This window comes from Myotis yumanensis, unplaced genomic scaffold, assembly GCF_028538775.1.
Source record: "Myotis yumanensis isolate MYYU_CA2020_CCGP unplaced genomic scaffold, mMyoYum1.0.hap1 SCAF_3, whole genome shotgun sequence".
NCBI lineage: Eukaryota > Metazoa > Chordata > Mammalia > Chiroptera > Vespertilionidae > Myotis > Myotis yumanensis.
Window position 1 is genome coordinate 210,413,085 of NW_027223754.1, and position 25,483 is coordinate 210,438,567.

At 54.1% G+C, this 25,483-nt stretch overlaps 1 protein-coding gene across 8 annotated transcripts in view; it reads left to right on the top strand.

Annotated features, from left to right (window-relative positions):
* Window positions 1-12,924, top strand: part of TEF (TEF transcription factor, PAR bZIP family member) — a 29,268-nt gene extending 16,344 nt beyond the window's left edge. For 3 of the 8 annotated variants that reach the window (XM_070411202.1, XM_070411203.1, XM_070411201.1), the window contains 3 exons: window positions 1,170-1,390; window positions 2,768-2,926; window positions 12,212-12,910. In XM_070411202.1, coding sequence (XP_070267303.1) covers window positions 1,170-1,390; window positions 2,768-2,926; window positions 12,212-12,304 — 473 coding nt within the window. In that variant the 3' untranslated portion in view covers window positions 12,305-12,910. Of the gene's footprint in view, window positions 1-1,169; window positions 1,391-2,767; window positions 6,252-12,211 lie in introns of those variants that run through there. The other 5 variants (XM_070411199.1, XM_070411197.1, XM_070411198.1 and 2 more) reach the window with 4 other exon arrangements.
* Window positions 12,925-25,483: the final 12,559 nt, after the last annotated feature.

Genomic DNA, 25,483 nt, shown 5'->3' on the forward strand with positions numbered 1-25,483 from the left:
TACAGTGATGGACCTTCTGGTTTGGGGTTATGCATAGCAATGCCATGAACATTTGTATACATATCATTTGGTAAATAGTTGTGTACATTCGAATAGTCATTTACCTAGGAGTAGAGTGGCTGCGTCATTGGACATATGCATATATTCAGCTTTTATAGATACTACCAAGTACTGTACAATGTTGTTGTAGCCGTTGATAACTCCCACCAGTGGGGTATGGGTGTTCTAGGTGTCAGCCTATGGTACCTTGAACAAATAGGCAAAAGGTCTGTGTCTTTTTTAGTTTTGTTTTTTTAAATATGTTTTTATTGATTTCAGAGACAGAGAGAGAGACACACCAATGATGAGAGAAAATCATTGATCAGCTGCCTCCCGCATACATCCCATGGGGGATCGAGCCCACAACCCGGGCATGTGCCCTGACTAGGATTCGAACCATAACCTCCTGGTTCATAGGCCAATGCTCAACTACTTACCCACACCGGCTGGGCAGTCTATGTTTTTTTTTTTTTTAATAACTTTATCTCTAACAACCTTTGAATTCTGAAAGTGCCTTAAATCCAATGTCCACTATAAAATGGCAGCCAGGTAGGACAGAGAAGAATGATTCGGAATCAGCCAGAATCAGACTCAAATTTTAGTTCAGTCTCTTTCCTTCTGTGTGACCCTGGGAAAACCATGTCCTTTCTCTGAGCCTTAGTTTCCTCATCTGTAAAATAAGGTTAACACCCATCTTGCTTTCAGAGTTGTCATAAGACTAAATGAGCACTGCGACTGATAGGTCTCTAGGGAGTCCATTGTGGAAGCCGTTTCACTATTCAGTCTGTCCCCAACATGGTTCACGGAGGTTCAGCTGTTTCTCATTACTTCAGAGCTTGAAACCACAGGAAGTTAAGGAGGGTAATGATTTCATGTTTTGCTTAATATTTCGGGGAAGGGGGGGGCTGAAAACCCTGTCTTTTTCAAGGGCCTCTGTTTCCTTTTGAATATTTTATTCCTAAAGGAAGTATTTTTTCTTTGTTTGTGTTATTGATCTGAATCACATATGCCAGTCTAGCTTGGGGATTGGTCCCTCCAAGTAGCAGTGGCTGTGCAACATTAAGCTTCAAGCAGGTATCTGAGTGTGTGACATAGGTCTCTTCAGGACCACCTGCCTCTGTGTCTTTCAGAATCCTCCCTGGAAAAGGAAAGGGAGACACCCAGTCCCATCGACCCCAGCTGTGTGGAGGTGGATGTGAACTTCAATCCTGACCCTGCCGACCTGGTCCTCTCCAGTGTGCCAGGCGGGGAGCTCTTCAACCCTCGGAAGCACAAGTTTGCAGAGGAGGACCTGAAGCCCCAGCCTATGATCAAAAAGGCCAAGAAGGTCTTTGTGCCCGATGAGCAGAAGGTAATCTGGTGTCTGTATAGGGAAGGTACAGCATTGGTTCAAGAGCCGAGGGCTGTGCTTCCTCATGTTTGATTTTATCTGGAGGGTCCTCCCTCCTATGGACACCATTTAGAAAGGCATGAGTTCAGAGCATAGGGCCATACCCTTCCTGCAGCAGCTGGTAGAAAGAAAGGGAGTCAAGTCGCATTTGGCCCCAGCGTGACTCCCTGTGGCTTCTCTGTTTCCTGACTGGCTGGTGGCTGTGTTGATGTTCTTGCTTCCCTGGCTGTAGCCCCGCCTTCGGGCAAGAGCTCACGGCCACAGGAATTGGGCTGAACAAGCCCTTGCTTTGAAGGACAAAAGACAGTTGTATTGTTACCACCCCTGGGACAAGCAAACAGCTTTCAAGCTGATGGTTTTATAGGAGTTGGGGGGGGCAGGGAGAGGAGGATGCTGTAGTTTTTCCATCCTCTCCTATGGAAAACTCACAGGAAGGGCTTTTCATCTAAGCTTTGGAGTTAGGCAGAGCTGGTTCCAGACCCCACTGTGCCACCTAGAACTACCTGGGCCTCAGGTTCCTCATTTGTAAAATGGGAACAACTGTACCTGCCTCTCGGGCGGTTACTGAGGCTTTCATCATCATGTAAACCTGGATGTGATCCTTACTGTAATGAGCACTGTGCACACATTAACTCGTTTAATCCTCAGACAACTCTATGAGGTAGTTACTGTTATTCCCAGCGTAAAGATGAGGAACCTTAGACATGGAGAGGGGAAGGAACTCACATGGTCCCACTGCTGGTGAGGGACAGAGCCGAGACTTGCACTCAGGAGACTGGACCTTAGCCATAACCCAGATGCCTGGGCGGCAGGTGTGGACAGCGCTTCATGTTGGAGCAGCACAGGTCAGGCTCCCAGCAAGTGGAGGCCCCTCCCTCCACCGCTTCCTCGTGGACGCTTTGTTTCTCATCCTGGCGAAGGGGAGGGCCCCTTGCTGTCCTTGGCACATGCATCTTCTTCCCTGGGTCCCCACTTCCGTTCTGACTGCGCCAGAGGAGTGATAAGAGGAATCTGGGGTGCCGAAACCGGTTTGGCTCAGTGGATAGAGCGTCGGCCTGCGGACTGAAGGGTCCTGGGTTCGGTTCTGGTCAAGAGCATGTACCTGGGTTGCGGGCACATCCCCGGTGGGAGGTGTGCAGGAGGCAGCTGATCGATGTTTCTAGCTCTCTATCAATCTCCTTTCCTCTCTGTAAAAAATCAATAAAATATATTTAAAAAAAAAAAAAAGAGGAATCTGGGGTATGGCTTGCTGGCAGGAGGAGAGAGGCTCTTGAACCAATGCTGTACTTTCCCCTTGTGGGAAAAGAGGAAAGACTAACAGAGGGCACTTCCCCACAGGATGAAAAGTACTGGACAAGACGCAAGAAGAACAATGTGGCTGCCAAACGGTCCCGGGACGCACGGCGCCTGAAGGAGAACCAGATCACCATCCGGGCAGCCTTTCTGGAGAAGGAGAACACGGCCCTGCGGACGGAGGTGGCCGAGCTACGAAAGGAGGTGGGCAAGTGCAAGACCATCGTGTCCAAGTATGAGACCAAGTACGGGCCCTTGTAACTCATGCCTTGCCAGGCCGCGCTGCCTACACCCCAGCCTCTGCCTGAGGGCTCCCTGAAACCCCACACACATGTGGAGACTTAGGACTCCTCGAGGGCCAATGGCGGCGCACCTGCTCCAGGAGTGGTCACGTTCAAGCTTCATTATCACATGGCCAGCGCACGGGGCAACTTCCCTAGGGGGCCAGCCTCCTCACTGGTGAAGCCGCGAGGGAATCGACGTAGACGGGTGCATCAGCCTTAGTTTCTATTCTTGGATGTCCCAACTGAATCAGAAGGGGCCTCTGGAGGACAGCTCTCCTTTCCCAGGGGCTCAGGCTGCCCTGACTCTCCCTCGGTCTCCACAGAACGAGTCCATCGTTGTCACGTCTTCTCAGGTAGCAGGGTGTGTTTCCAGGTGGACTGTCCATGGTCCACCTCACCCTCCCCAGAAAGTTCGAGAGAAGCATCCATTTCCATCTCCCTCAGCGGTAGAAAGACACGCCTGCTCCTCCATAGTGTCTGCATGGGTACCAGCCCACCAGAGCCGGGTCTCTGCAGCCGGGGATGGGGTTTGGGTCTGGAGCCTGCGGCAGAAATGCACCCAGCCATTCTTAGCTCCCACACCCCTTTACTCTGGCTCCGAGGCCTGGAAGCCAGGGAGGAGGCGCTGGCAGTCGGCTGTCTATGTTTTGTCTGCTGTGAAGGAGACTCCCAGGTTGGCCAGACTCTGAGCCCTAATCACAGTGCTGAGAGGGGCTTTTGCATCTCCTCTTCTCCAGGTCACTTGTGGATACCACCTGAATCTTGTTTGTCCTACTAGACTGGGCCTCTAGGCCTGTTTCTCTTCACCCAGTGATCAATCTCAGATCTTGGATTTAAAAGGAAAACCCCCCTCATCTATGAAGCTTAATTTTCTGGAGACAGGATGCACCACCTGCATGGTGTTCAGAAAACCAGCCTCCACAGCCCCTTACACTGCGGGCAGGGAGCTGGGCCATGTGTCTCCATTTTGTCTTGCTCTGTTCTCCAGTGTGGGCCAGGCCAGAGGAAAGAAGAAGAGGGCTTCCCAGTTCTTGATTCAAGATCCCTCCCTGTGCAAGCTGCCTAGAGCCACCTGCTGGGCAGGACAGCCGGCCAGGGTCACAGCACAACTCATGGAACAGCCAGTTCTCGGGACATTTATCCACTAGAGTCCCCTCAGCTGGGTCCCTGAAGATGTGGGCCACCCACACAAGCCGGGCCGTGGTATGTGGAGGGGTCCTTGCAGCTGTGGCTCTACCTCACAGCTGTTTTCTCTTGTGTCTGGCTGGACTCGTCCTTTTGCTCCGCCCGGGAGATTCATTGAGGAAATCTGTGGAACGCTCTGTTCCTTGTGGCCAGCCCGAGCACCTGCAGATAGGTGCATTTATTGGCTCAGGGCCAGGCAGCCTGTGGTTAAGGGGGGTCAGAGGTGACGGGTACACTTTGTCATGTTTTCCACTGGCTTTATTTAAAGTGGTAGCTCCAAGACCCGGGCTCTGACCCCTACAGACTTTATATAACATGTTAAGACCCGGGGACGCCATCCACTGGCCGTGGACCGCACCCAGGGGAACGCCATGGTCCTCTGGGGACCTACATACCCACCTCTCCTGGGGACTTGACAAGGGTGCCTGAGGCCAAGGGAGGTCACTGACTCTCTCCAGGCCCCTGACTTTTATTTTGTGGTTCTATAAAAACCATGTTCACACTTTTCACTCTATTGTAACCACAACAGGGCAGTTGCATCCGGCATGTCAGTGTCCTGCCCTGGGCAGCTCGCCCGCCCGGGCACTCGCCCTCTGGTCTGGCGACCCACCAAGAGGGCAGTTCTCATTTTGTTATTAGTAGAAGAGCTTCCAGCGTAAAAGCTCTTCATTTTCTTTGGCCAGAAAGTGTATGGTTTGTGTTTTGTTTTGTTTTTTTTAAAGAATGGAGACTTAATCTCTGAATGGTGTCCATGTTCTGATCCCCATGGGTGGGGTAATGGCCTGACATCTTCTCTTTGTCCCGCCTTCTGCCTGTACAGCCCTCCCCTCCTTCCCCCCCAGGCAGTGGGCGGCTGGTTCCTTCCCAAAGTGCTTACTTGGAAAGAATGTGGCTGCTGGCCTCTTCTAGAAGAGCTCCTTGGAGCCAGGGCCTAGCAGAGACAGGAAGGAGCTCTCCATGAAGGTGGACATGAGGGGAAAGGAGTGCTCAGGGAAGTGTGTCTCCTTCCCAGGCCCGAGAATCGAGTCCTTTCAGGGGAGGGTTGGCGCCTGCTAGTTTCCATCATGGAATTGGGAGTCTCCTTGACTCCCTCCTGGCCCCTCTCCATCTTGGGGCTGACAGCCAAAGACTGAGGCTCCTTTGCTCAAATCTTTGACATCTCCTAAAAAGCACTGGAGGCCAGAGGAGCCAAAGTAAATGGCTTTCCGGGGTTTGTGATGGGCTGGGAAGCACCATCCCTTCCTAAGCGCCCTGTCCTCCGTTTCCTGGCAGCTTTGTTGCAACCTCAGAACAGACAAATCATGAATGAGCTAGAATGTTGTAAGAATGTAATAAATGTATATCTAGACACAGAAATATATATATTGAGAGAGCTTTCACAATGGGCAGCAGCCTGTGGAGGACCTGGGTAACTGTTACCCTTGGCCAAAGGTAGATAGGGGTTTGCTTGTCTGGATCCTGAGGTTGGAGAAGGCACTGAGCAGTGAACCTTGACTGGGTAAGTGTCACCCTGCTGAGCGGCTGCTGGGGCGGCTGCAGTCCTCTATCCTGAGGCTGGGTGGCAGGCCTGGGAGCCCGCAGAAGAGGGCCCCTTTGTTCTGGGCAGCGCCCTTCCCAGGCCCTGCGAGCTCTGCTTCACGTAACACAAAGGGCCAAGAGCTCCTTTAACATCTGTTAATTAAGTGCAATAAATTTTTCTAGAAAATGGCAAAGATGACTTCCAGGTGGATGTTGCTATTTTGTGGTGTTGGGGATGCCAGATCACCACTTGGTTTTATTTTTCTAAGTGCATGTGATGTGACAGTGTGTGGGGCTCTGCGTCCTCCTTTGGGAGCTGGGATTCCAGCGAGCCCCTTTTTCTTACCTGTGTTGGGGGAAGGAGGCAAGGAGAAAATTCCTTCTTCCCAGCTGGCAACGGCAGAAGCAGACCACAGCCCGTTGGCCTTATGTGCGTATGTGCGTGCGAGTGTGTCACTGCTGGTGGGCCGGAGTGATGTGGCTGGGAGGGAAGCCGGGAATGTAACCTTTTCAAAGCAAAATTAAATATTTTGAGATGAGAATTGTGGGGCTGTCTTTTCTGTCCTCCTCCCTCTGTGTCTCCCCTGTGTGCACGTTGGCCTAGGACAGTGGTTCTCAACCTCTAGCCCTTTAAATACAGTTCCTCATGTTGTGACCCAACCATAGAATTATTTTAGTTGCTACTTCATAACTGTAATGTTGCTACTGTTATGAATCGTAATGTAAATGATATGCAGGATGGTCTTAGGCGACCCCTGTGAAAGGGTCGTTCGACCCCCAAATGGTTCACGACCCACAGGTTGAGAACCGCTGGCCTGGGAGTTTGAGGGTTATCCCTGGCACTCCTGCATCACTAGCCAGGCACCCTTGGCCAAGTCACTTAACCACTCTGTGCCTCAGTTTCCTCATCTGCCAGGTGGAAGTAATTCCTGCTTACCTCACAGTTTACCGAGAAAGGACAACATCAGACCAAAAACAGTTTGAACAGTAAAGTGCTGTACAACTGGTAGAAAGATAGGGACCTGCTCATGAAAAGTGTTCCCAAACGGAACAATTGATGGCAACCACGAAAAACACACACACAGAAACACGAACACTAGAAGAGTTGGGTCTTGGTGAGATTCTGGAGGTTTTCTCCTTTTGCCCGATTTCTGTCTGTGGCCATGTGAACTTCACAATTAAAAAACAAGTTAATATGCGAGTGCAGCCACTTGCAGGGCTCCTGCACTGCTGTTACTGATTCACTCAGCATTGGTGTCCCCAGGTCCCCTGCTAAGGGCTGTCCAGCCCCCCCCCACAGGCTTTCATTAAGGCAGTGGTTCTCAACCTTCCTAATGCCGCTACCCTTTAATACAGTTCCTCATGTTGTGACCCCCAACCATAAAATTATTTTCGTTGCTACTTCATAACTAATTTTGCTACTGTTATGAATCGTCATGTAAATATCTGATATGCAGGATGTATTTTCATTGTTCACGACCCACAGGTTGAGAACCGCTGCATTAAGGGGTGATGCCATAGGGTGCATCACCTGTGGCAGTGCCCCTGTAAGTCCCCCTCTCCTCTTCCAGCTCCACCATCTTGTCATGCTTCTCGCTCTGGTGCCTCGAGTGTGGAGCCCAAGTGTCTTCTTCCTCGGTGAGATCTGGAAGGGCTGCCTTCTTACAGCCAAGGCTGCTCTGTCCCGTTCCATCCCACCACCCCCCAACCCCCTCGCTGCATGGTGTTGGTGCTCAGGCTCCCTGTTGCTTGAGGGGCCAAGAACCACTTGTAATGCTAAGGAGGAAGACATGTGTTTGGAGGTTGGAGATAGGCTGGCAAGGTGGACTTTCATTTTTATTATTTTTTAATCATCTGAGGATATGCTTTTTATTGATTCTAGAGAAAGAGAGAGGGAAACATCGATGTGCGAGAGAAGCATCGATCAGCTGCCTTCTGCACATACCTCTATCAGGGATCAAACCCACAACCTGGGTATGTGCCCTGACTGGGAATTGAACCCACAACCAACTATGCCACCCAGGCAGGACAAGGTCGACTTTTTAAAATGGCCATTTTACAAATAAGCATTGAGGCTCAGAAATCAGAGTAATATGCCCCAAATCACAGCTGCAGAACTAAAATTCATACCCAGAGTGGGTTTCAAATCTTCAAATTGGAATTCCCAAAACAGTAACAGCAGGCAGACTATTCCCAGCCTGGGATCAGGGTAGTGTCTCATATTCCACCTCCTTACAGCTTACAAAGCCTACAGCTCAGCCTCCCCCTCATTCTAGCTCCGGAATCTTGAGCACCTATGACATCCTTATCTGTAGAATGGGACACCGTCCTCACAGGCGCTCAACACATGTAGCTGCCACTGTGGCCATGATGTAGATGGTACTGACCTACCTTGAGATGAGCCCTGCAGACCTAGCAGCTGTGGGTCCAGCAGACAGCGGGATGCAGCCAGGTTCCAACCAGATGTGTGGCTGGTTTGGGGCAAGTCCCTCCACCTCCCTGAGCTATTTATCTTTACAGTGTGGATGTGCTGCTCAAATATGTGAGTACCCGACACAACTCAGCTCTTCTTACCTCCCAGCTCCCTGGAGGACAAATTTTCCAAAGCTAAGCACAGGCCCCCTTCCTTGAGTGTTCCCATCTACCGGACAGCCCTCATACACCTCCCCAGGCTGGGCAGCTCCTGGCGTCAGCAGCTAATCCGGGAAAGCTGCCAGGCGGAGAGAGGGGCAAGCAGCAAAGGAAATCAGAAACAGGTTTCAGGGTGGGTGCCCCCAGCCAGCCCCTCCTGCGCTCTCATCAGCTTCTCACTTCAGCGAAGCCTCCCAACCACGCAGGCTGACACCTGGGCCCAGTGGAGCAGGAGCCTTTTATTGTGAGCAGTTTCTCTGTCAGCAGGAGCTGGGGCTGCACAGTGCGCCATGCTCAGCCTCCCCCAACTCTGAGTCTGCAGGCTAGGGAGGGGCATCCACTTGGGCCTGGATTCCAGGCCAACTCCAGTCCGGACTCAGGGGCAGAGGGGTGAGTGGGTCCTTGGTGCTGCTCCAAGGCCCATGCTGGTCCCATGTGGGCTACAAGGAAAGCAGAGGAAGAAGGGATCTCAGCCAGTCCTCAGAGCCTGAGCCGGGTGCACATTCCCCACTGCTCTTCTGTTCCAGCCCCTCAGCACTCGAGGGTGGGCCTCTCCATTTTATAGAGGAAACAGACTTCGTAAGGTCTTAGGTGACTTGCCCAAGCGCTCACAGCTGCTACATATCAGAGCTGAGATTCTAACGCAGGCCTGGTGGCTCCTAAGCCCTGGGGCCATCTTTCTGCCATCTCGGCGATCTCCTGACCACGGTGCTGGTGCTGCCTGGACCTGTCCCCCACCCTTCACCTCCCTTTGGCCAGCAGAGGTCAGCCAGCCAAAACAGCCAGATCAGTGCCGATCTGACATCTTCCATGGGCTGCCCTAGCCACCCTGGCCAGCAGCAACAAGGCCCGGCCCAGCAGTGGGTGGTGGGCAGGAAAAGACTGACATTTGTTCCACATGCTGGGCCGGGACCTGCACCGTAACTGCGTTTGACGAATGTGGAAACAGGTTCAGAGGAGACGTGTCTTCCCCGAGACCACACTGCTGCTCCACCCCACCCTCCTTCCCACCTCTTCCTTGGTCCCCACACAGCCCTGGACCCATCTCTCTTTCTTCCTCCTCGTGCCATTTCTTCTCCTCTTGGGTGCCAGGGTCAGAGGCTTTGGACAACAAAGACCTTAGACGTTATCACATCCAGCCCTAGATGGTTTGGCTCAGTGGATAGAGTATCAGCCTGGGGACCAAAGGGTCTCAGGTTCAATTCCATTCAAGGGCGCGTACCATGGTTGCAAGCTCCTCACAGGCCTGGGCCCTGGTCGGGCTGGTACAAGAGGCAACCAATCGATGTGGTTCTCTCACATCGATGTTTCTCTCTGTCTTTCCCTCTCTCTTCTACTCTCCCTAAAAATCAATGAAAAAATATCCTCAGGTGAGGATTAACAAAAAGAAAAAATAATAATAAAAATAAAATAGAAAATGGTTCTCTCTCATCATGGATGTTTCTATCTCTCTCCCTTTCCCTTCCTCTCAAATCAATAAAAATAAAAATAAAAAGACCCAGCTCAGATGCCTCCATAGCCAGAAAGTCCTCCCTGGTGCCACCCCCTCTGGGTTGGTTGATCCTCAAACTCATAACTTCTAATCTTTTTGAAAATATATTTTTATTATTGATTTCAGAGAGGAAGGGAGAGGGAGAGAGAGATAGAAACATCAATAATGACAGAGGATCATTGATGGCTGCCTTCTGCACACCCCCACACTGGGGATCGAGCCCCGCAACCGGGGCATGTGCCCTGATGGGGAATTGAACCGATACCTCCTGGTTCACAGGTCGATGCTCAGCCACTGAGCCACACCGGCCAGGCTTGCTGTGTTTCTCCTTGCCCTGGGCCTAGTTTCCCCTTCTAGCCTCCTCACAGCAGTCGTTTAAAGTTTAAACCATCCACCCTGGCTGGTTTGCCTCAGTGGATAGAGCGTTGGCCTGTGGACCGAAGGGTTCCAGGTTGCAGGCTTGATCCCCAGCAGAGGGCGTGCAGGAGGCAGCCAATCAATGATTCTCCCTCATCATTGATGTTTCTATCCCTCTCCCTTCCTCTCTGAAATCAATAAAAATATATTTAAAGTAAAGTTTAAACCATCCATCATAGTCTGTGGCTCTTCATCACACCCAGAAATAAGTCCAAACTCCTCACTGCAGCCCAAAAAGCCCTGTGAGACCTGGCCACCACCCTCGTCCACTCCCCCACCTCCCTACACCCCAGCATCCAGGTCTAGTCATGTTGACCCCTCTGCTCCTCTTGCGTTACACCCAACTCCTCACCTCAGAGCCGTCGAACTTGCTCTTCCGTCTGCCTAGCCCAGTGATGGCGAACCTATGACACGCGTGTCAGAAGTGACACCCGAACTCATCTTTTTGGTTGATTTTTCTTTGTTAAATGGCATTTAAATATATAAAATAAATATCAAAAATATAAGTCTTTGTTTTACTATGGTTGCAAAGATCAAAAAATTTCTATATGTGACACGACACCAGAGTTAAGTTAGGGTTTTTCAAAATGCTGACACGCCGAGCTCAAAAGGTTCACCATCACTGGCCTAGAGTGATGTCCCCTGGACCTTCTCAGCCTAGCCCCATCCTCAGTGCAGGGCCCGCCCAGTGCTTGACATGTAGTAGCTGCTCACTAAATACCTGCTAACCTCACAGGGATAGACGACAGGACCAGGGCTGGGTGTGACCCGAGTGCCATATCACCACCAGGTGGTGCTGTAGACACATCCCTCGGCAGTGACCTCGGATCCAGCCTCCAGATTTGTCCTCTCAGCAAAGCCTACCAGGGCTGGGCCAGGCGTGGCTGTGGGGCACCAGCTGACTCACCGTCTTACCCCCGAGCGCCGCCGCCCCCCCCCCCTCCCTGACTGTCCCCCAGTGGCTCTACTGGCAAACATGGGTCAGGGGATCCACAGAAGCCTGGGAGGAAGAGAGGGCTGGCTGCCTCCTATGGCCTGTACTTCTAGGCTCTTTCTGGGGAGGGAGCGGATGTGTAGGCATGAGGAGGTGTGGTAGAGGGACGGGGATGAGGGGCTCTGGAAGGCCTTGGACTTGGAGTCGGTGCAGTGAGCCTGAGTTTGCATCCCGCCTCCTCCAGGCCCCCTCATGCCTTTGACAAGCCTGGCCCTGGCTCTGAGCCTCCAGTTTGTTTCCTCATCTGTCGACAGGGGACAAAAATGTGAGCAAGAACTGAAACCCTGTGGCTGCTCTGTTAGAATGAGGCTGAAGAACTTTTTTGGGAGGTGGGGTCCCAGTGGTGGGTGGTGTGAGCAGGTGGAAAGTGTGTGGGTTGGGGGGAAAAACAAGTGGACAGGAAATCAGCAGCCTTCTGCTCCATCAAACCGGCTTCCCCAGGCCCCGCTGCCCTGAGGCCTGTGACCTGAAGTGTGTCTGTGAGTGTTCCTGGGTATGCATGTGTGTCTGTCTGTGTTTGAATGACGGTGTGTGTGTCCACATCTGGGAGTCCATGGGTGAGGACAGGCTGCTGTCACCTTGGCAGAGGAGGATGGGGGACTCCAGGGAAGAGGGGCCCTGAGGGCACCCCACTTCTGTTCCAGCCCCCAGCACCGGGTAGCTGCATCTTCTCTCTCCATCTTTGCCCCAGAGCACCCTGGGCTTCCTGATTGGCACTGATTTGCTTTCAGACCCCCAGGCCTCCCTCATTCTCACACCTGACCTGTGTGGGCTTCCTGAGGGTCAGGGGGCTGGGATTAAGTTGGAGGAGCCGGTTCCCAGCCTCCCCACTTCCTCCCACGGAGAGTCAGTCTGGCTCTTTCCCTTAAGAGATATAATTATGAAGCACTGTGTGCCAGACGCTTCATATACCTGTTCATTATGTCCTCGCAACAGCCCTTTAAAGTATCTTTACTCTCATTTTACAGGCGAGAAAACCAGTTCAGAGAGATGAAGTGACGTGTGAGACGGGAACCTGCTCTGGCGAACTTTCTATTGACACAGCTGGGATGTGGGAATGAGGGGTACCCAGGTTCCCTCTTTTCTGGCTCCTAACCTCCTGGTAACAAGCCATCTGTTTAGCCACCTGGCTCTTGCTCTTTTGCCTCAAGTGACCCCCTGGGGGACAAGGGTGGTATGGGTAGTAGTGGCAGAAGACAAAGCAAAGCAGCTGCTGAGGGTTAGGGCTCCTGAGCTGATTCGGCCTCTCCCCGCACAGCCACCCCTGTCTAGTCAGGAGGTTTTCTCTTCAATTATTCCCCCCAGACCAACTGAGCAGCCATCTCCCAACTCCTGATGGCTACTCCCAGACACTGCCTGAAGAGGCCACCCTTCCAGGCCCAGCTGCAAGGTCGCTTCTTCCTGGAGGCCCTCCCGGATGTCCCATCAGAAGTGACCTCTCCCGCAGCTTTGGCCCTTATCTCTGGACTTCTGAGTCACTTGGGGGCAGAGGCCATGTCTGATTCCCAGGAGCCAGAGCAGAGCTGCCAGGGTAAAGATTCAGTGAGTGCTTGTTCACGGATAATAATAATAATAATAATAATAATACTGTTAATAAGATCTACTATTGGTTAAATGTTCACTAAGTGTCCAGCCATTAAGTGCTTTTCGGGCAGTTTGTCAAGCAGTCTTTCCCACAACCCTCCATATGCTTCCTATTATTATCCTCACTTTACAGGTGAGGAAACTGAGGCACAGAGAGGTGAAGTGACTCACCCAAAGTCACACAGCCAAGAAATGCCACAGGCGGGCTTCCAACTGAGTCTGTCTGGGTCCAGAGTCTGTGTTGCACTGAAGTGAACTATCAAGACATGGAGATTCTAAGGCAGGGGTTCTCAACCTGTGGGTCGCGACCCCTTTGGCGATCGAACGACCCTTTCACAGGGGTCGCCTAAGACCATCCTGCATATCAGAGATTTACATGACGATTCGTAACAGTAGCAACATCACAGTTATGAAGTAGCAACAAAAATGATTTTATGGTTGGGTCACAACATGAGGAACTGTATTTAAAGGGCCAGAAGGTTGAGAACCACTGTTCTCAGGGCTTGTCCTCGCTGGGTGCTCTGGGCCACAGGGGTGTCTTCGACCAAAAACTCTAGGCTGAGCTGTGTATTCGTAAGGTAGGTCACTCTCAGCTCTCACAGGGCTGCAGGCCAGAGCGCCCTGGATTCCAGCCACCACACAATCACTCTTCCCCTTTGGGCTTTCATTTCCCCATTTGCCGAAAGAGGGTTCTGGCCCGTGCCCAGCCTCCCCAGGCAGTTGTGAGGATAGAGGAATCAACGCTGCCATTTTCAAATGGATTTTTCCAGGAGAACCTCATTTTATGCCACAATCTTATCTAAAAGGCCAACATATGAAACTGATAAATCAGCATAAATTTCTTTCTTTTTTTTAATCCTCACGCAAGGATATTTTTTCCATTGATTTTTTTTAGAGTGAAGAGGAGGGAGGAGAGAGAGAGAGAGAGAGAGAAATATCGATGTGAGGCACATTGATTGGTTACTTCCTGAATGTGCCCCGACCGGGCCAGGGATTGAGCCTGTATGTGCCCTTGACAGGGAATCGAACCCATGACCCTTTTATCTGTGGGCCGATGCTCTAACCACTGAGTGACTTGCTAGGGCAGCATAAATTTCTAAGCTCAGGGTGCTGACAGGTCCTTAGCCTAAAGTCACTTAAGAGGGTGTGTCACAATTGTGATGGACACACATCCTGCCCAGGGTGTGGGTGAGGGCTGTGTGCAGCTGGGAGGTACCCCAGCACCCAGTCTATTTCTGAAGCTTATCTGAGCTGCATGGCATCAAGAAACCTTGAGGCCCACTGGCAAAAACCTGTTGTTTTTTAAATGAATTCAAATCAAGTTTTGGTGACAGCTCCAAGGCTCAGCCTGGGGTTCTAGGTGCCTGCAGAGCCATCTGATGACCCCCAGCCCTGGCTGTGGGGCTTTCGGCAAGTCTCTCGCCCTCTCTGGGCTTCAGGAGGCACAGGAGGCTGGAGTCCGCCTCCAGGAGCCCATCTGTTTACCTCGGCAGGTCTGGATGTGGTGATGGAGATTTGGCCAATGGCCTGGCTCCTCACGGCCCCTCAGAAGCCTGGTCAGTGTGGGTCAGGCAACAGAGTATGTGTGGAGAGAACCTTCCAGAACTGCCCTGGGTGCTCAGCTGGGGGGTGGGAAACAGGGTAAACAGAATGAGGTGGGGTGTGAAGGGGAGGGGGCGGGGAGCTGACCCAGCCCTGAGAGTTTAAAAATAAATCCTACCCGAGTGCTGTCAGCTACCGCCAGCCAGGGCTCCCAGGGCCTGGTGACATCACCAGGGCACAGGATGTCCCTGGCAGGGGCTGGGGGTGGCAGAGGGGACATGGCAGGGGGGGTGGGGGAGGGGCCCTGATGTGCCCTTTCTGCACCTGGGAGCTATTTGTGTGTGGGGAGAGCCAGCCTGGGTTGTCCTGGGCCAGAGGGGCTGCCCGGGTCCCTCCTCCCCCAACATTTTCCATTTGCCTCTGAGAACACTGAGGGCCAGGGAGGTTGTGGCTTGTCTAAGGCCTCTTAGACACAAACTGTGGCAGCTGAAGAACTCAAAGCCAGAAGTTCTGGCTCTCAAGTACTGGTTCTTTTATATATATATATATATATATATATATATATATATATAATTGATTTTTTACAGAGAGGAAGGGAGAGGGATAGAGAGCTGGAAACATCGATGAGAAAGAAACATTGATCAGCTGCCTCTTGCACACCCCCTACTGGGGATGTGCCCACAACCAAGGTACATGCCTGACCGGAATCGAACCCGGGACCCTTGAGTCCACAGGCCGACGCTCTATCCACTGAGCCACACCGGCTAGGGCATCAAGTACTGGTTCTTGAAGCTTGGTGGCACGGGGTGGGGGACCATTTGGGAGAAGGCTCACCTGATGGAGGGCAGAGGGGAGGCATCAAATGAGCCATGGCTGGCACTGTGCTGGACACTGGTCAGAACCAGCTCCTCACGCTGACCCTGAGGAAGGAGGCGGGGACTAATGCTGCCCCCATTTTATAGATGAGGAAACTGAGACCCAGGGAGACAAAATCACCTACTCCAGGCCTCACAGCCAACACATCATGCCCAGCTGGGATGGGGTCCGGGGCCCCCTGGCAGTCAGTCCCAGCTTGGGCTGCTGAGAGAAAGAGACCTAAGGTGGAGCCAAGGTGGGTGCAGGGGATGGGGGAAAGCGGGCTGCCATAGGTGTACAGGGCAGGGGTAGGAGGGAGGCCCTGCCTCTGCAGGTCGGTGCCCCTGTTCATTAGGCTGCCCTGCCATTCCTCCTCCTCCTCGCGGGGATTGGTCATGCACTCAGGACAAAGCCCAGCCCCCTGGCCTGGCCCAGGCTCTCCCTGCACAGCCGGCCTCTCTCTCATCACATACGTGCCGCACTCTAAGCCTCAGCATCACCAGCTGCTCCCAGATCCCTCCAGCAACTGCTATTTCAGGCCTCTGAGCAGCTGAACAAGCTGTTCCCGCTGCCTGAATGCCCCTCCTGCATCTTCCCGGGGGACTCCTATTCACCCTCCCAGTTCAGCTCCGAGCCCTCGTGCCTCCTCAGGCCACGGTTACGCTTGTGAATAGGATGGTTGTTAGCTGCCCATCTCTCTGGACCCACAACTCTTCGGGGGGCAAAAACTATATGGTACTTCTCCCTCTGTGCCAGTGTCTAGCTAGCGGGCGAAGGAATGAAAATAAGGTTCTGACCCTGTTCCTGTCTCACCAGGGGTTTTGTCCAAGTCCCATCCCTTCTGGGAGTCTCGTGAAGTGGGGGCAGGTCCCATTTTGCAGGGTTGCTGGCAAATGGTGGGACCTACTGCATCGCTGAGTGGGCATTAAAGGGCTTTACTGTAGCCCTTGCCGGTTTGGCTCAGTGCACAGAGCGTCGGCCTGCGGACTGAAGGGTTCCGGGTTCGATTCCAGACAAGGGCATATGCCCGGGTTGCACACTCAATAACCCAGTGGGGGGCGTGCAGGAGGCAGCTGATCAATGATTCTCTCTTATCATTGATGTTTCTATCTCTCTCTCCCTCCCCCTTCCTCTCTGAAATCAATAAAAATATATTTTTTTAAAAAGGGGGGGCTTTCCCATGGGGGTGTTGCTCCGAGGAGGCCACAATTCACACTTCACACATTCTCTAGCCAAGTCCTCGTCTACCCTCCCCCCAGGCCCTCGCTTGCTCTGCCCCAGCGTCTCCCCTCTGCCCTGTCCTTCCATCCACCCCAGGGAATCAGAGCAGGGGGTGCCAGCCTGTGAGCTCCCTCCCCCAAAGGCAGCCCAGGGCTCCCAGCCCTCAGAAAGCCCCGGATTCCCCTGGGGAGCCTGTTTCGGGTGCAGAGTCCCGGCCTCCTCCCCACGAGGCCCATTCCGAGGGGCCCGGCGTGGGACCGGGAATCCGCCTCGTTAAGCAGCGTCCCAGTCACCACATCCCGCTGTAGGACCCTCCTGGGGTGGGGTGGGGTGGGGGCCACAGGGAGGCCCAAGATGATGGCCTGGCCAGGCGGGGGAGGGAGGGCGAGCCAGTGCCGCCATGGTGGGGCTGGGGGCGGGGGTGACCTCCGCTGCCTGCATCCTTCCTCCTTGCCCAAGACCAAGGTGAGCCAGGCCTCGGTAAGGGGCTTCCTGGGTCCACGGGCCAAAGGCGCCCCCCCCCTGCCCCGCCCCGGCATCTGCTGCATCAGGTGTCCGTGCAGGCTCGGGCCGTCCGCTGGGACACAGACGCCGATATAAATAACCACGAGGCCAGGCGGATGAAGTAAGAGGGAGGGAGAGGCAGGGACGGGCCCCGAGCTCCCCGGGGTCCCCAAGGGCCTTCGGGGAGGAAGCGGGGGCTCCGGCCCCGAGGCCCGGCAGCAGGCTGAGCTGCTTGCATCTGGGCCGCGAGCGGGCGTGTGACGGCCCCGGGCGAGGTGGCCGCGGTCCCTCCGCCCCCCCGCCCCCCCCCCGCCCCGCCCCCCACGGAGTCCGCCTCCACCGCGCGCTCCGGCTCCGCGGGCGGGCGCGGAGGGGGCTGTTCTGAGCCCCGAGAACGGAACAGCCGGGCTCATTCCTAGGGGCACCCCCATTGGTTCCCTCCCCTCCCGGGGCTGACGCCCCGCCCCCCGAGCCGCCCGTTACGTAATCCTGCCCCCCTCCTGCCTCCTCTGCAATGGGGGGCGGGTAAGGAGAGGAGAGGCTTGTCCCCTCACTTGGCGCCGCCAACCCTGGCCCAGCACCCCCGCCTCTGCTCAGCGCCCAAGGGGAAACTGAGGCCGCTGTCCAACCAGGGGGTGGCCGCGGGGATGGGGGTGACAGCCCTCGGTCTGGGCCTAGGGTCTCCAGGGCATCCCGGCTCCACCTGGGGCCACGCTTCCTCTTCTGAGCCACGTTTCCCTCCCTGGCTCCGACTTGGGGCGCTGGAGGTGCCTGCGGGGGAGCCCTCCAAGCTGCTCCCCACCCCGCTGTGCTGGGCCACGCGGTCTCTAGAATTCTTAGTCCGGCGCTGAGGCCCAGAGATGACTGAGTCCTCCACCTGCCCTCTGGGTGACCTTGGGTAAACTTGGCCTCTCTGAGCCTGTGTCCCCGCCTATCAAATGGGGCTACGATGGGCCCTCTTTCTAGTGTCGCGGGGAAAATCCAGGCTGTCAGCACCTGCTGAGTACTTAGCAAGGGAGCTGAGCCGTCCCACCCTCCCCTGCCCCAGCCAGGACCTGGACCCGCGCCAGAGCTGGGCCTGGCTCTGGCTGGTAGGTGGGGCCCCTCTGGACCAGTCAGCGCCCTGTGGGCCTTGGCCTTTGCCCAGGGAGCACGTGGTGCAGGCCTGCCCTGGGGGGGGGGGGGGGGGCGGCGGGCAGCTGGGCCTGTGGGGCTGGGCCTGCAGGTCGGTGCAGCAAGGGGCCCAGCCTGGCTGCCCTCCGCACAGAGCGTGCGTCCGGGAGGCCCCCCGCAGCGCCCCCCATGGTCTTCCTCCCTGACTAGCCCACCCCACACCTGTTTTGAGCAGCTCCTAAGAGCAGATTTAGAATGAGGGCGGCATCTGCCCGGGCCTTTTCTGCTCCGCTGAGAAACCACGGGGGCCCCCATCTCTGCATCTGTCCATGGGGATAACACCACCCCCGCCCCCCCTCTGCCTCCCTCCCTGCTCCCACTGACCTGGGCCTGACCTGCAGGCCCCGCTGGCTTTGTGCTGATTTTACCTTCAAACAGCAACCTGAGGGGAGAGTGGCCTTTTACAGCCGAGGAAACCAAGAGGCGGAGAAACGCCCACGGCGGGGTGACCAGCTGCCTCGGTTGGCCCGGGACTGAGGGGTTTCAGTGGGAAAACCCGGCATCACCTACCTCAAGGCCACACATCTTACAGGCGACCGTGTCTGAGTCCAAAGTCTGGCAGGCAGGCTCCAGAGGCCACACTCAGCAGCACCGAAGTGTATTTCCCTCAGTCGGGACTTCCCCCACCTGCCCGGCCCTCGCTGGGCCCCTCAGCTCATGCATCTGACCCAGTTCGGACCCGCCAGGCGTGTCCTGTGAGAAGCAAGACAGGTCTCTGGGCTCGGCCCCTCCCTGGTTGTTGTCAGGCGGAGGGAACCCCCAGGGTCCACCCATCAGCCCCTTACCCTCTGCCTGCAGGGGAGGCTGGGTTCCCACGGGGGAGCCACTCGCCCCCTACTACCAGCTGTGTCACTCTGATTCTTTTTTTTTTTTTTTAAATGTATTTTATTGATTTTTTACAGAGAGGAAGGGAGAGGGATAGAGAACCAGAAACATCAACAAGAGAGAAACATCGATCAGCTGCCTCCTGCACACTCCCCACTGGGGATGTGCCCGCAACCAAGGTACATGCCCTTGATCGGAACCGAACCCGGGACCCTTGAGTCCGCAGGCCGACGCTCCATCCACTGAGCCAAACCGGTTCTGGCCACTCTGCTTCTTGGAGCTCAGTTTCCTTCACCTGAGGCTGATGAAACCTGCCTTCTGGGTGCTGGGAGGACTCGGGACAATGTGGGCAAGGCGGGCACACGGGGCCCTCGATACAGAATCGTTACTGTTGCTTATTAATGTGCTAATTACAGCAAGCGACTCCACCAAAAGCTTCCTCCCTCCCTCGGGAGGGGAACTGTACTGAACGCTTCCCACATCAAAGACTAAAGACACGGATGCCGTGTTTTCCCTTCAGGTAAAGATCTGCGTTCCAGAGAGGTGGTGACCTGCCCAAGGTCACAGCAGTCAGGGTCAGGGCCAAGGGCTCTGCACTCTTGCAGGACTTACTTCAACTAAGGACAGTGGGTGGCGGGATGGGGAAACTAAGGCACAGGGTAGGGAGAGATTGTCGAGGTGCCCACAGGCTGCCAGGCCCCCTGCCTGCCTCCCAGACAGGCTGGTCCTCTCCTTGCCCAAGGTGGCAGGACACGGTATAGGAAAAAGTCCTTTGCTTAGGCCAGTCTGCTCTCCCCCCTAGTTGGCCGGCTGCCCGTACCCGCTGCCAGCCACTGTTCCCTGTCAGCCAGCCAAGGCATGGAGCGGTCCAGGACATTGTGTTCAGAAAGAGGGCCAAGTGGCGCCCCCCCCCCCCCCGACTGGTGGCCCCTGACCTCCCGTCCTGTCCCTCCAGGCCTCAGGCCAACCTGGCCTGGCCCTGGCCCTGGCCTGAAAAGGAGGCCACAGCTGCCCTCTCGGAGGCCAGGACTGTGCCCCCTGCTACGGCCCATGCCCTCTCCCCAGAAGACAAGGAAATCCTGGGAGACCGGCCCACAGGGCGCCTCTCAGGAGAAGCCAGCGGGGCTCCTGAGATGCCTGTTCTCCCGCCCTTGGTAGCTTTGCTCTGCCTGTCTCCAAATCCAGCCGAGCCAAGGTGAGAGGCCGCTCAGGCAGAGAACCAACTGTGTGTGCCCAGGTGAGCTGGGCACAGCCTTATCTCCCCACTGAAGGAAGTTGAGGCTGAGATTCCTGCAAAGCCACGCAGCCAAGCTGAGACCCCACGGAGTGGGAGCAGGACAGGGCTGAGGGACAGTGACGATGGGGAGGGGGCAGTTTCAGAGAGGCAGGGGTACGTGAGACCCTCCTGGTCTTAGTTTAACTGCCCAGACACACCTTCCTTCACCCCCTCCCTCAGGTGGAGGAGAGCCCCCACTCCTGTTTTTCCCTGAGGACATTTCCCCGGTGGCTTTTCTTGTTGGTCAGATGGATTGTTCACCTTGGCCTCTAGAATATGGACCGGTGAGGCTGAACGAATGAGCAATTAAACTTTGGCTGTGCCTTTCAGTACTTTGGACAGTCTCGCTTCTTTCTTTTTGAAATAGTGTTATTGGAGAATAATGGGCATACAGTAAGCTGCACATCCTTAAAGATTATAATTTGATATGTTTTGACACATTATACACCCATGACCGTCATCACCACAATCAAGATAATGAATATATCCATCACCCCCAAAGCCTTCCTCGTTCCCCTTTTTAATCCCTCCCTCCTGTCCCTAGGCCAGTAATGGTGAACCTTTTGAGCTCGGCGTGTCAGCATTTTGAAAAACCCTAACTTAACTCTGGTGCCGTGTCACATATAGAAATTTTTTGATATTTGCAACCATAGTAAAACAAAGACATATTTTTAATATTTATTTTATATATTTAAATGCCATTATTTATTTATTTATTTATTTATTTTAAATATATATTTTATTGATTTTTTACAGAGAGGAAAAGAGAGAGATAGAGAGTCAGAAACATCAATGAGAGAGAAACATCAATCAGCTGCCTCCTGCACATCTCCCACTGGGGATGTGCCCGCAACCCAGGTACATGCCCTTGACCGGAATCGAACCTGGGTCCTTTCAGTCCGCAGGCCCAAACCGGTTTCAGCTATTTTTTATTTTTATTTATTTATTTATTTATTTTTTTTAAATGCCATTTAACAAAGAAAAATCAACCAAAAAAATGAGTTTGGCCCTGACTGGTTTGGCTCAGTGGATAGAGCGTCGGCCTGCGGACCAAAGGGTCCCGGGTTCGATTCCGGTCTGGGGCATGTACCTTGGTTGCAGGCACATCCCCAGTAGGGGGTGTGCAGGAGTCAGCTGATCGATGTTTCTCGCTCATTGATGTTTCTGGCTCTCTATCCCTCTCCCTTCCTCTCTGTAAAAATCAATAAAATATATTTTTTTTAAAAAATGAGTTCGCTTGTCACCTCCGACACGCGTGTCATAGGTTCGCCATCACTGCCCTAGGCAATGCTAAACTACTTTCTGTTGCTACATGATTAGTTTGCATTTTCTAGAATTTTCTGTAAATGGATTCAAACAGTACCCATTGTTGGTTTGTTTGTGTTTTGGTCTGGCTTTCAGCATTATTACTTTGAGAGTCCTCCATGTTGTTGCATGTATTGTTTCTTCATTTCTTTTTATGGCTGAGGAATACTCCATCGTGTGACTGTATAGGAGTTGGTTCAGCCTTTCAGTTTGGGGCTAACAAATAAAGCCGCTATGAACATTTGTGTACGAAGTTTTATATGGACATATATTTGCTTTTCTTATGGGTAAATACTTAGGAACAGTTTGAATTACATTGCAGGTGTATGTTTAACTTTTTTTAATTAAAATTTTTGTGTAAAAATATATATTTTGATTCTAGAGAGAGGAAGGGAGAGGGAGTGAAAGTGAAAAACATTGACTGGCTGCCTCCTGCACCCTCCCCTCATTGAACCCCAAACCTGAGCATGTGCCCTGACCAGTAAGTGAACCCACAACCTTCTGGTGTATGGGATGACACTGCAACAAACTGAGCCACACCGGCCAGGGCATAACTTTTAAAGAAGCTTCCAAATTATTTTCTAAAGTGGTTGGATTAGAGATCAACCAAAGGACTTATATGCAAGCATATAGGCCTAACCAATGGACACAGACAACAGGGGGGTGAGGGCATGAGTGGGGGGATAGGGGGTAATTTGGGGATAAGGACACATACGTAATAACTTAATCAATAAAGAAATTTAAAAAAATAAGTGGTTGGACCATTTATACTCCCACCAGAAGTGCATGAAAGTTACTCATTCCTCTACATCTTTTAAAAAATACCCTTCTGTACCTTTTAAAATATATATGTATTTTTTATTGATTTCAGAGAGGAAGGGAGAGGGAGATAGAAACATCAATGATAAGAGAGAATCATTGCTTGGGCTGCCTCCTGCATGCCCCCTACTGGGGATGGAGCCCACAACCCAAGCATGTGCCCTGACCTAGGTTACGGGGCCCATGGTGCAGCCCTGAGGACTTCCACAACCTCATCTTGTGCTACTCGCCTCCTGCTGCTTGCTAGCCTTTCGCTCCCTGAGCGCGCCATGCTGGCTTCTGCCTTGCCTGCCCCTGGAAGTGGCTGCCCCCCCTGCTGCTGTCTCTGCTCATTCCCATGTAATTCAGAGCACAGGTTGAAAGCCCTTTGGGGGGGCCCCTGCCCCCACCAGCCGAGTGTAAAGGGACTGCCTGGTCCCTAGCTGCCATCGCCAGTTGCGATGGTCTTAACGGCACATCCTCCCTGTCTAACAGTTTCTCACTTGCTTGTGGTTAACGGAACACCATTTCCAGGGGAGCAGGGATTTTGTCTGCTGTCTGCCCTTACTTTCCTCACACCTACAACAGTGTCTGGTGCTGACAGGGGCTCCGTGTTGAATGTTGAATATAGTCAATCAGGGCAGAGCCGCTGGGGGACCCAGATGGCCCTGTGGCTGGGCCAGGCTTCTCCTCCTGCCTGGACTTACGCAGCCCGGCCACAGCCCACAGGATTCTGACCGGGCCCTTGTACCTGCGGAGCTCTCTGTCAGCACCCACGTGGTCCTGCCCAGGGCTGCACCCACCCCTTCTCTCTCCCCTCCTGGGGAAGGTGTCACAGCTCAGGGTCCTCCAGGGTCCTCAGCAGGTCTTGGGAGCCAGTGGGGCAGGAAGAGGAGCTGGCCCCAGGACTAGCCCAATGGCCCAGCTAGACAGGGGCCGAGGCCTAGCCCCAATGTCCCTCTTACAAATGGGATAGATGTCAAGAGGGGAGAGAGGTGTTTGAAGTTACGCAGAAAGTCGACAGTGTGAGGACTTCTCTTGCCGGCCGTGAAATTCCCTAAATTAAAAACCAGCAGACCAGCAGGTGCCTCTTGCCTAGGGACTTGGAGACTTCCTGGCTGGTCCCAGCCTGTCCTGAGCCCGGCCCAGGCAGGACTTGGCCAAACTCGCCAGGGCCAGGACAAGGAGGAGGGAGGGTGAGGGTGAGAGTGTGCCCTCCACCCACTGAATCACTCAGGGGAGGATGGCAGTGGCGGAGACCAGACAGTGGCATCCCTTGGCTTACGGGCGGGCACCGAGGCGGGCAGACAGTGAGGAACAGAGCAGGGTTGTCCTGCCCCCATGACTCACTCCCACCCGCCCATCTGCCTCTCCAGGGAAAGACTCCCAGGAGGTTTCAGGACATACATGGAGGGCCCATCCCATTCCCAGGCCGCAGGCTGGGCCCCTGGAGAGGAGGAGTGTCGATCAGAGATCAGCATACTTTCCAGGGCGCTGTCTTGCAGGGGACAAGCAGCCTCGCAGGGCGGCAGAGCAGAGTGGGAGCCAGCCGAGGCTCTGCGGCTCGGAGAATGGCTTTCTCTTCCGCCCCAGCCTGGCCTCACTGCTGGCAGGGCTGGGTTTCGGCCTGTTTGCTGATGCGAGGACACATCCTGGTCTGGGTTGGCCATTGGCATTTGCAGATGAACAATAATGACCCTGATGATGGAAATGCTACCTGTTGTTTACTCTGAGCCAGCCACTGTGCTCAGCATTTCCCATTCATTGTTTCATTTAATTTCACAAGTAAATATAGTTATTATCCCCGTTTTAGAGGTGAAAGAAATGAGGTGACAGAGTAGGTGAAGTGTTTTGCTTGAGGTCACCCAGCTAGGGAGTGGTCAGGGCCGGGCTCAGGACAGGCTGGGACCAGCCAGGAAGTCTCCAAGTCCCTGGGCAAGAGGCACCTGCTGGTCTGCTGGTTTTTACTCAAACCTGAGTCTTCTGAGAAAACAGAGTCCACACTCTTCGCTGAAGGGCGTCCTCCTGACAGGTTCCCTGCGGAGGGAGGGGCCTTGGCCTTGCTTTCTCCTTCCTGGCCAACTCCTACCCTTCCTTCGCCTCCTGATCCTAGACTCTCAGGCCCCCTGTGCACACCTGTCCTGTAACTGCTGTCCCACCTGTGCTTCCAGGGCAGATAAAGCACTTAAGCGAGGTGCTTTATTTATATTAACACTAGAGGCCTGGTGCACGAATTCGTGCATGGCTGGGGTCCGGCTGGCCCGCCCCGATGGAAGTCCATCAGGCTGGGCCAGTTGCGGGGGAGGGGTGCCAATTGGGGCCCAGATCAGGCTGGCTGGCTGCAGCAGTGCGCATCATAGCCACTGGTCGTTCTGGTTGTTCCACTGTTCGGGTCACTGGGCTTTTTATATATATATAAACAGGAATGCATGCAAGGGGCCCTGGGCAGCTTGGACACAGGGATATAGGGACAGGCTGGGCTTCTCCCTGGCAGGACAGAGGAAAGTGAGACCCCTGAGAGTGGCCTTAGGTCTGGCAGGCACCCTGGACCAGGGCCTCTCTTTGCTCGACACACTGTAGCAGGACTGGCTCATGGAGGGGCTGGACATCAAGGGGCTGGACATGCAGAGGTTGCGTGTTTGGCCTGAGAGGTTCTAGGCCCAAGTCACATGCTTGGGAGGGGAGGGGCCAGTTTGGGCCAGTTTGGGTCTGTTTGGGGAGGGGAGGCTTGAGGAGACCCCGTCTCACAGACGCCCAGTGCTGCTTGCTCACTGTCCAGCCTGGAGGCTGCAGTCGGCTCTCCCATGCTGCCCCCAGTGGCACTTTTCCACAGCTGTTAGGTTTCATACATGAAAACAGCCACACACAGGTCAACATCTCTGCTCCCCACTTCCTAGCTGTGTGAAGTTAGTGAGTCATCTAACTTGCAGCCCATTTCTCATTGGTATTGTGGAGATAGTGAGGATGAGATGAGATTCAAGGAATACCTGGCTGCTCTCTTCAACCCAGGGGCCTTTAGGGGCTGGTGTGAATCCCTGCTGGGAAGAAGGTTGTCTGTACCCTCCCCAAGCATGGGCAGCATTAACGGGGCCCTGGGAGGGGGAGGTGGCTGAGCCCCAGCCCCAGCCCAGGTGGGCCCTCTCACCCCTAAAACAGC